Genomic DNA, 10,895 nt, shown 5'->3' with positions numbered 1-10,895 from the left:
CAGGACCCTGACTGCTGTTATGCATCATCGCATCATCCTTCAGTGGGTCCTGTGGTCACAGACACAGGTCCATGCTACACATTATGACACATTACATAACATGATTGATGATTTTGGTTTTCACTGAGAATTGTTACATTTTCTTGTCAACAAATTTCACATTGTATAAGGGGTGGGTTTCAAAAATTGATTTTCCGATTCAAATCAATTTTAGCTTCAATAAAGAGATATCGATAAATTAAAACCTGAATCAGTTTTTAAACTATTTCAACAACCGCCAAACAGCTAAAACAGTAAATGAGAGCAGGTAAACGGATTCCGTACAATGACATAAACACAAAGCGCGGATCATTCACTCGATGGCACGTACATGGACACGTCGTCGGGGCTGAAAGTCGACATTTCAGAGATTCTGAAGCTGCAGGTTTTGTCACTCTCGAAATAAAATTCACTGAACCAGCAGCAAAAAAAGATCAAAACTACGCTTTGTTTGATAAAAACAGTCATGAGTTCCCTCTTACTTTTGCTGTTTTGCTTCCACCACGATAAAATGACACTTCCTGCACAGCTCTTTCTCTCTCTCAGTGTACTTCAAGAACAGTTTCCCATCTCAAATCTCTCTTTTCTGCATTATTTGCTTGCTTATTACGCACCAGTCTGTTGTTGTTTACAGCGCTGTCGACCGTTGTTGTTTTTTGGGGGGGGGTTCAAAAATGACCTTCGACAAGAAAGCCTCATTTCTGCCGTTCAATATTGAAGAAATTTAAACTTTTTAAAATTATGACAAATTGCAAAACACTTAGCTGTGTCTCTAATAAAACCTCTGTAACTTTGCTCTGCTTCACTTTATCTGCTATAAAAAGCCAGGCCAGGAAAATCTCCTTTGTGTTTTTCTGTGTTTCATCCTCAGTTACTTTGACACAAAAGCATCTGCTCTGAGGCTTACACCTCTGATGAAGTCTCACAAGCGTCAGTACTGATAAATGATCAGAATTATAATATTTCTCACTGTCTGACTCAAAATTGAATCGAATCGAATCGAATCGAGGATTGTAGAAATCAGTGACGATACCCAGCCCTAATTGTATATATGTGACTTAAGTGCTCCCTTATTTTTTAAGCAGTGTATTAACTTACCTATTCACAAGAATATTAATTTTATACCGTTCCCCTGAAGTCTCTGATTTAAGCAGGCAGGCAGTGCTCAATTGGTTGATTTTATATGAAAGAAGGATGAAATGACATGTCAAACACCACCTTTTCAGTGAGCGCTCAGAGATCCTGAAGCAACAAGCCTGGGTTAACAAAGAAGGTCAATAACTGATGTCCTGATATCAGTTACTTTCACATATCTAAACCCCGTCACCTTCAAACAGGAGTTTTGGTTTTCTCGAGCCAGCTAACCTGCCCCTTATAAAGAACTCTCCTCAGTGTGAACTTTCATGTGTTTCTTAAGAAGCACACTTTGGTTAAATTTCCGTTCACACTTATCACAACCAAATGGTTTCTCTCCTGTGTGGATTCTCATATGTGTTTTAACGTTACACTGATGTCTAAATTTTTTACCACAAACATCACAACCGAATGGTTTCTCTCCTGTGTGAATTATTCCATGTTTACTAAGCGACTTCTTTTCATTAAATGTTTTACCACAAATATCACAGTGGAACGGTCTCTCTCCTGAGTGGACTATCATGTGCCTCTTAAGCCCACATTGAGCTCTGTAGGTTTTTCCACAAAGCTGACAGCCAAACGGTTTCTCTCCTGTGTGGCAGTTCATGTGTTGCCTGAGATCATCCTTTACATTAAATCTTTTATCACAAACATCACAATTAAATGATTTCTCTCCTTTGTGGCGTCTGGTGTGTCTTTTGAGACTGCACTGCTGTTTAAATCTTCTACCAAAAATGTCACAACTAAAAGGATTCTCTCCTGTGTGGACTCTCATGTGTCTTTTAAGATTAAAGCGATGTCTGAATCTGTGTCCGCAGTCATTGCAGACGTATCGTTTCTCTGCTTTGTCGACGCTCTTTTTTGAATCTGCTTTCTGCTTCACTCTGGAGTATTTCTTATTAAGCAGACGGCTGGAAGATGTTCTTCCTGAATGACTTGTCATGTGATTCTGAAGAGACTGCTTGGAGAGAAAGTTTTCACCGCACTCGGAGCAGCTGAAGGATGTTTTAGCAGGATTTGAATCTGACTCCTTCCAATTACTGTCTCTGTCTTTAGTTTTAGGTCGACAGTTGGACAAAGGTTCCTCCCATTCATCATCATCATCAGTAGCATCATCATCACTGTTGTTGCCATCAACACTGACTTCTGCCTCAAAAGCAGCTGAAGCTTGTTTATCAGTATTAAGCTCTGAATCCCTGCATGGATCTGAGTTTCTGGTCGTTTCTGGTGCTCCACCTGTTTCTGTTTTTATGTGATTAGCTGAGCTGCTATTTGGAGGCTCATCCTCTTTTTTAACTTCAACTTTAACCTCTTTTTTAAAACTTTGGCTTTGATGCAGCTCTGACAACTGAGGTTTCAAATCATCATCATCATCATCTTCACTCTTTATTGGAACACCAGTGACGAGGAGCCCATTAGTTGGCTTTTCCTCCTGAGTGCTCCACGTTTCCTCCTGCTCTTCCTTTATGTGGAGGTTTGGGTACTGCTGCTCCAGAGTTTGGATCCATTCAGGAGAAACTTCTTCTTTTTTAATAACCAACAGCTGTGGGGCATCTGCAGGAAACAATGAAACGTAGGTAGATTATGTGATGTTTATATAAATTCTACATCAGCACAGAGCTGTCCCATTTATCTAAAAAGAAAAAAGACAAAATAAGAAATATTAATATATTTTAAAATATGGAGAAAAGAGCCTTGTAATGCATTTACAGTGGTCCTACAGAAAAACTTATTTATAGGCCTGATGCCACAGTTGTTGAAGGAAATACAGAAGCAGCACAGCATCTCTCATGATCAGTCCAGAATTCTCAGAATGAAAAACAATAAAATATGATTCGTCAAAAGGAGTCAGGTGAGGCGTGCCTGACATGTTCTCTCAGGTGGAGACCCTAGAGTAGGCCCAGGACACGCTGGAGAGATTACATCTCTCGGCTTGCCTTGGAATGTCTTGGCGTTCCCAAGAATAGATGGATGGATAGGTATCAGACTGGCAATCAATATCACCAAATCTCCAAAGAAAAAGTGTTTGTGTGGTCTCAGAAAGGCTGGATTCTTGCAGCACTAACTTATTGTTATTGTGTAGTTGTTCCTGTTATGTTTCATGTAAATGGGTTAGTAAAGTTATCGCTATGATAGAAATTCAAGCTAGGCTGTCAAATAGTGATGTTGTTGTTGTACTTTCTATACTAAGTGTGTGAATTTCCTGATTTGTTATATGTGAAAAAACAATTCTCCCCTAAACTAGTTGTGCAACTTTCGGCAAAAGCATCTTAGTCAGATTTAAGCCTGGACTTTGACCAGACCACTGCAGAGGCTTCATTTTGTTTTGCTTCTTTGAGCCATTCAGAGATGGACGTCCAGTACTGATGTGTTTTGGATCACTGCTCAAGTGCTCTTGAGCTCCAGTTTTATGCTAGATGTAAGGGGATTTGGTTTAACAGGCAATAATCAGGCCTCAGTGTGGCCATTGAAATTGAACTCAGCTTTGCAAAAAATGTGATTAATCAGTTAATTCCAATTTTTTTACACTTTTCACACAGGGCCAGGTAGGTTTGGATATCTTTTTCCCTTGTTTTTGATGTGAAACTTGTAAATGTGACAAATATACAAAAATAAAATAAGGGGGCAAATGCTTTTTCCACAGCATACACTATGACAATGTAACACTGTACAGTTTTCAGAGACGCCATTTACCATACAGGGCTCGCAAAATTTCAAAATCTCTGGTAGCCCTTCGGGCAGGCACTCTTCAGTTTTTGGTAGCCCAAAATAAATTTAAGTAGCCCGAATAAAAAAGAGAGAAATTAATTTTTTAATGTTTTGTTTCCTTTACAATATTATACATTAAAGTATAATATTGTAACGGAAGCAAAAATTAATCAGAAAATTGTTAAAATACAAATCACAACAACTGTATAAAAATTACAATCATCAACTCGAATACTTGTTTCTAATTGAACAGAAATTTCTATGAACTTGTAAGAACTGTGTAGAACATGAATCAGTCTGTGTCAGATCCTGAATCTGAAATTTCCACTGAAGTCAAGGGTAAGGGGTAAGTGGAACCAAGATCTAGGCCATTTGCTTTTTGAAGTTTGCAAAGACTGCTAAATTTTGACAATGGTAGTTCACTCTTTGCAACATAGTACGCTTTTGAAAGATTTTTCAGGACTTCTTCTTGTGCTTGGTTTATTTTTAGTATGTTTTTTTGCAATTGCTGTTTGTTCTGGGAAAGATATTGCAGACTGGGCAATAATGCATTTCTTGCATTTCTCATGGGTTCTGATGGGGCTTTCTTAAAATTACTGGTCCCAGTAACAAAGCCGCTTGTCGACTCAGATATCGAGGGAAACTCACGACACACCCGGCAGAACATCATGTTATTTAGCTCGTCATATTCCAGCCACATAAATTCTTTTGTCCATGAAACCAAAAAAGCTGAGCTTTCTTTTTGCCTCAGTGTGATTTGTCATAACTTTTCCGTTTTGTGGTAGGCTTTTCATTGGCTGCCCCTTCTTCACCCTGACCTGTCTTATTTGGCTCAGCAGAACTAAAATACCGGCGTAAATCCTGCTGCTTTTACACACGTACTTACATAACGGTCAGCGATTCTCTGCGCAATCAACCTCTCACGTGTTTAAGCTTGCTGTGGGAGATTTCACTTGTCACGTTTGAATAGTAAGCTAATGAGTGATAAGACGATGTCAGAGGAATTGGTGCGCAATTAATCGTCACTCACCAATCAGTGCTGCCGCTCTCTACACACCGTTCGCGCGATCGCAAAGTGAAAGTGAAAGCAGGCTCATCGATGCCAATAACATATTACTCAGCTACATTTGCGAAAGAAAATGCAAAAGCACTGACACATATTTTTCCTTCCTATGATAGCCCGATGGGCAGGGCTGAGATAGATTTTGGTAGCCCGACTGGAAAAATCGCTAGCCCCGGGACGTCGGGCTAGCGATTTTGCGAGCCCTGCCATATGTAGACTGGGGTGTACCTGAGAAGGAATCCAGTAGAATCTTTGTGTCACCTCTCAAAGAACTGAAGTAATGATTGTGGAAAATTATATCATGAAATATTACATTTTACAGTTACCACATGCTAAACTTGAACATTAACCATTTAAAAAAAATTTAATTAAATTAAAAATTACAGACACATATTAAGGATTTTCTGAAATTACAGTTCAAAAATAATATAACAATGTGGTAATTTAAACTCATTAGACTGATTATTTGCTGGCTGTGCCTTTATTTTGTTTTTACTGTAATATATAGCAGTATTATATGGCAGTAAATGTGAATAAAAGTGTGGACAACTTCAAATCCACTCATAATTTATGTCTTGCATATTTCCACAACCATATCCATAATCACATACTGTGTATGCTACCGTTGTATATAGTGTATTATCTTACTTATTTCATATTTGTTTGTATTTTATTTGTATTTTTTGTATTTTCCTTCTGCTATCTGTACCTGAGATGAGGTAACACAAAAATTTCCCCGCCTTGTGATCAATAAAGTCTTATCTAATCTTGTCTTATCTTATCTTATCTTATCTTAATTTTGTGTGACCTTTTCTTCAGACAGCATTAACATGTTTGATATTTTATTATGAAGTGTAAAATTATTAATTATAATGTATTATATGTGTCTAAACCTGTACTGGTCTAAAGTAAAGTTGTTTTTGTAAATAATATAAAAAGGACCGTTTTCATTGTGTTTCTGCACCGTTTCAGCTGCACCGTAATGTCGACAATAGTGGAGCAAGAAAATTTGACTTCGCCGATGAGGGCAATCGTTTGCCGTAACGCGATGCAGCGATTAACCACAATGAAATCTGATTATTCTTACCAGAGGTTTGGTTTACATTAGCGTCCTGCTCCGGTTGGACTCCGAGGGTTTTAATATCAGGTTTTTCTTCTAAATCCAGAGTTTCTCCGCCCTGCTCCCGATAATAATCCACCTCTTTCATGCTGTCTTCATTTGTCTCGTCTCCAGAATAAACTGCAGGTTCGTCTGAGAGAAGCTGGGCCTCGGGAGAACCGAACACCGCACAAATACATGCCGATTATATTCCTCTCCACGTGACTGTATTATCAGAGCCGGACACAAACAGAGCGCACGTTCTCATAAATTAGCACAGGCATCCGCACGGACACCTTTGATACCGAAGCCTGTCCTGAATCGATTTTCTTTAAAAACCACTGTCACGTGACCAGTGACGTTTCACGTCATCAGCCCTTCACTGCGACTTTTCTTCGGTTTGACGCTTCTGTTAATAAACAGTCCCAGAAATAGCTGATAAATCAAACTTAATCTTTTTTTAAACACTTTTATAACACTAGACAAGACTAAGAAAATAAAAAAATAAGACGTTTGGGACCCCATCATCAGCCAAGCGGTGTGTTTTTAAGAGAAACTTGTCTAAATGTGTTAAAGAAGTTTAAACTGGAAAGTGTTTGCGGAGTATTGTTGGTGTGTGGGTCTGCATATTTAATAATGTCTTTTTACCATTTTATTACCAGCTATTTAATTCAGAGACGACACTGAAGACTCAACAACTTGTTAACTGAAGTTAACAACAAATAATTAATTAATTAGAAATTAAAAACGAACACGCAGTCTTTTCAGAACTTTTATTGATGACCTGAGATTGAAACAGTAAGCCGTGCCAATGTTTAAGTTGTATTGCCTTTAGTTGTCCACCAGATGTCACTGTTATTAGTGACATTTTTTTTAAACTCAGCTTTAAACGACTGAAAACATAAATAAAGAAATTTAATAATAAAGTAACAAAAATATGAAAAGGAAAAAATGCAGTGCAAGGTCCTCACACCACAGGAAATGAATCTTTTCTTGCCGTGCTGGTTGGCTTCATTTTATTTATATACAGTTCAAGAAAGTGACCCCAGCTTTAAGTTCTTATGTGCAGTTGTAATGTTGTAATTATAAAATGTGTACTCCAAATACATTTTCCAGTCTACATCTTCTATAATTATTCATAGTTGGACCACTGCTCTAGCAGAAACATCAGAAGCAGTGATGAGCTCATTGATTGTTCCATGCAAAAGTTTTATGGCAATATTCATTTTAATGGAGAGAAACAGAATATCGACCAAAAATCCAGAAAAAAACAAAAACACGTTACATAAAATCTGTAAACTTGTCTGGATTCTGGATCCCATGACTGGAATCTGTGTCAACAAATCAACAAATCAATACATTACTGATAGTTCCGATCTCACCTTAAGCACAGCTATCCAAATAATTAATTTCTGCCATTACAACCTCTGGTCTGACCCAGGGCATTGGAAAGTATTATAGTATTAAAATATTAAAATACAATCTTATTTAGATATGACAAAACAAAGCTGGTATTTTTTTAATAGAAAGGTAGAAAAATATCTCACATTTCTCCTTTAAACATTATAAAAAGCTTTTACAAAAACATATTTCTTTCTCCAAATCAGGAAAAACTGATCGTTTGTTTTCCTGCGTGTCGCTTACCAACACAAACCACACAGTTAGTCTTCGTGCAGTTTTTGTTATATGTGGCCTTTCATGTGCTTCTTCAGATTTTCCTGTCGTGAAAATGTTTTACGACAGGCACTACAGGAAAAAGGTTTTTCTCCTGTGTGGACAACCATGTGTCTCCTAAGGTGTGTGTTTCTCTTATAACGTTTCCCACATTCATCACAAGCAAACGGTTTCTTTGTTTTGTCGCACACAACAGCGTGAGCATTCCTGCAAGCGGGTGCATGTCTCATAAGGTGTGCCCTTCGGTAAAATTTTTTATCACAAATATCACAATGAAATGGTTTCTCTCCCGTGTGGAGCACAGTGTGCCTCAGCAGACTTCCCTGTCGTGTGAATCTCACGCCACACTGACCACAGCCAAATGGTTTCACTTCTGCGTGCGCGCTCATGTGCACGGTCAGATCACCTTGACGTTTGAATCTTTTACCACAAGTGCTGCAACCAAATCGCTGTTCTTTAGTGTGAACTATCTTGTGTGCGTTCAGAATTGCCTGTTGGTAGAACTTTTTACCACAAAGACTGCAACTAAACGGTTTAACTCCCGTGTGAACTTTCACATGAGCTGTCAGACCACTCCGATTACGAAATCTTTTACTGCATTCATCACAACCAAATGGTTTCTCTCCTGTGTGAATTGTCATGTGGCTGTTAAGAGATTGCTTTTGCTTAAACTGTTTCCCACACTCAGAACAGCTAACTAGATTTTTACAATCAGGTGCCCTGGTGTGCTTCCAGCTATTGTCAGTACCATCAGTTTCAGTTCCAGAATCTGATAAAGTTGTCTGCCAGTCTTCATCTTCATCATTATCATCATCAGTACTGACTTCACTCTCAAAAGACTCAGAAGCCTTTGTAAGAGGTGAATGAATGTCTGAATCTGGGTTCTTGGCAGGCTGTGGTCCTCCACAGTCGTCTTCATCAGTTTCTGTTTTCATCTGTTTATCTGAGCTGCTGGGTGGAGGCTCTGCCTCGCTATTGTTGTTAGTTTTGCTTTGGTGAAGCTCTAAGAATTGAGGTTTTTCTTCTTCATCTTCGCTTTTTACAGAAATAAATGCCTTTCCCTCCTGACTGTCCCAGAGTTTTTCCTGTTCCTCCTTTATGCGGTGGTGCTCTGGGACCTTCTGCTCCACACTGGGACTCCATTCATGAGGCATCTCTTCTTTAATCAGCTGCTGGACATCTGCACGAATAAAACACAGTAAGCACATTTGTGCTCTCCATTCAGAGCTATTCTGTGTACATATATGTACACAGCCCTGTATTCTCTGTTTAACTGCTGAAGAAAGAGGGAAAAAATAGTCATCAAGGCAAACATTTCAGCTCAGCAGCCACATAAAGTGTGCAGCGTAATTGTGGTAGTGCAATACTAAAGATTTTGGTATGGCTCCGAGAACGAGTAAATACAGGGTCAGTATTGCCGATATTAATATCAATACTGATACTTGTAACACATAATGCAGCTTATTTAGGGGAGTGCAGTGTGTTGGATAGTACCATTGGTTAACATAATAAAACACAGCTTTTTTTTCTCCAAAATAATCAAGATGTGCCTGTCGCTAAAGCACTTTGGTTCAGCTAGTGTTGTTTAAATCTGCTATAGGCTATAAATAAAATTGAAAGATTTGCACCTCTTAGTGCATGTTTGAGCTATACTGAACATATAAGATAGAAACAAAGTATCAAGGCTATCACACTTTTATTGACCCAATACCAATATCAGCGTTGGTACACTCATACAGTACACACACACACACACACACACACCTGTAAATACTGGCACAAATCCATAAAGCGAATGTTGGTGCTTGATTTATAGTTTTTATATTTTACATTTGAGTTACGGAGCAGCTTATTCAGCCATTTCATCTTAAAGGTGGAAACGCTGTTTGTTCGGTGAGGTTGAACTGAGATCACCCTGCTGTGTGCGCGCCGTAAACCGTCCGGGTGCTGCGCTGCAGTTTCCGTTTTGGAACATTTGTGAACCGAGTCAGATTAACAGAGGACAGTAAGACTTGTTGCTGTGGAAATCTCAGCCACCCCTACAACAGGTTAGCATCACGCCAGCAGTTTGCTCCATAAAATCAAACATCCGTGATTTCTCTCACCTGCGCTTCGGTTTATTTCGTCCTGCAGCTTTAGGGCTCCGAGCAGTTGCATCTCCGGCTTTTCTTCAGGATTTTGATCGCTGTGCTGTCGAAGATCATCCGCTTCGTTCATGCCGACCGCTTTTTCTGCTCTTCTTTAGTACAAATTAGGCCGTTTCTCAGGGTGAAGTTTGGCATGTTTGTTGGTACTGAGCAATGCCCCAGTGGTTACCGTGCGTAATTGTAGCTCAGTCAGTTTTTGTGTTATCCTGCAACAAGGAACTGAAACTGTACAACAGAGGAAAATACCAAAAGTTGTCTTGTCAAAATAAATAAATACAAATAAAAACTGATATATTCACTTTAAAAAAAAAAATCCAGTTTTTCATAATCTTAATTAGATTATTTTTTGAAAAGTCCGGCAACACTTTTCATTAAAAGAGAAAAGGAAAAGCTCTTTATTCTGAATTAACACTGTAAAAGAGCTTCTAGACTTGAAAGATTGATTTCATTATGTGTATTCACATTTCTCTTTGTGTTGGGGAGATGAGCCGATGAACATCCTGCTTTTATTAAGAATGAAGTTCAGCTACTTTCGGCTGCTCGCCCACAGCTGCTCGCTCCGCATGTTTGATTTCTCTGATTTTTATGCCAGATGCTGTGAAGCAACCGCCCCCAAGGGAATGGTGTCTCATAATTTATAATCCTAAAGGCTGCCACAACAGCATCAATGAAACCAAATTATTGCACACATTAGATTAATTTTGATCGTTTTGTTACAACTCACAATCTTCATCCATAAAGCACATTCCAGAATCAAAAACATAACAAGCAGAATTTATAACAACAGTGTGACATTCATAAGTGTAACAAATTGTTCCTCTACACGTGGCTGAGCTATGAGGTCTGCTGACAGAGCATAAGCCACAAGGTTCCTCAGATAAATGAGTTCCTCATCAGTCTTGTAGGGATTTAGTGATAACACCTGTTCTCTCATTCTAAGCTGTTTCTGTCTTTTCTGTGGCCTCACAAATATTCTGCATATGCAAAGTACATAATGTCACGCAGGTACTGTGGTTTGTTGATGTTCCCT

General features: G+C 38.7%; 2 protein-coding genes across 2 annotated transcripts; both read right to left on the bottom strand.

Moving 5' to 3' along the window:
* Positions 1–1,156: 1,156 nt before the first annotated feature.
* LOC102077854 (zinc finger protein OZF) lies at positions 1,157–6,393 on the bottom strand. The gene is made up of 2 exons (XM_005453666.4): positions 6,033–6,393; positions 1,157–2,727 (listed from the first exon to the last, which is right to left on the bottom strand). Exons 1-2 carry the CDS (start codon positions 6,151–6,153, stop codon positions 1,412–1,414), a joined length of 1,437 nt encoding a protein of 478 aa, XP_005453723.1. The 5' UTR covers positions 6,154–6,393; the 3' UTR covers positions 1,157–1,411.
* Positions 6,394–6,834: 441 nt separating this feature from the next.
* On the bottom strand, positions 6,835–9,969 carry LOC100690930 (oocyte zinc finger protein XlCOF6.1). Its single transcript, XM_025909781.1, has 2 exons — positions 9,824–9,969; positions 6,835–8,898 (listed from the first exon to the last, which is right to left on the bottom strand). Exons 1-2 carry the CDS (start codon positions 9,933–9,935, stop codon positions 7,727–7,729), a joined length of 1,284 nt encoding a protein of 427 aa, XP_025765566.1. The 5' UTR covers positions 9,936–9,969; the 3' UTR covers positions 6,835–7,726.
* Positions 9,970–10,895: the final 926 nt, after the last annotated feature.

Source organism: Oreochromis niloticus, linkage group LG8 (assembly GCF_001858045.2).
Source record: "Oreochromis niloticus isolate F11D_XX linkage group LG8, O_niloticus_UMD_NMBU, whole genome shotgun sequence".
NCBI classification, from domain to species: Eukaryota; Metazoa; Chordata; class Actinopteri; order Cichliformes; family Cichlidae; genus Oreochromis; species Oreochromis niloticus.
Note: the sequence above shows the minus strand (reverse complement) of the source record. Positions and strands in the feature narration are given on the sequence as shown.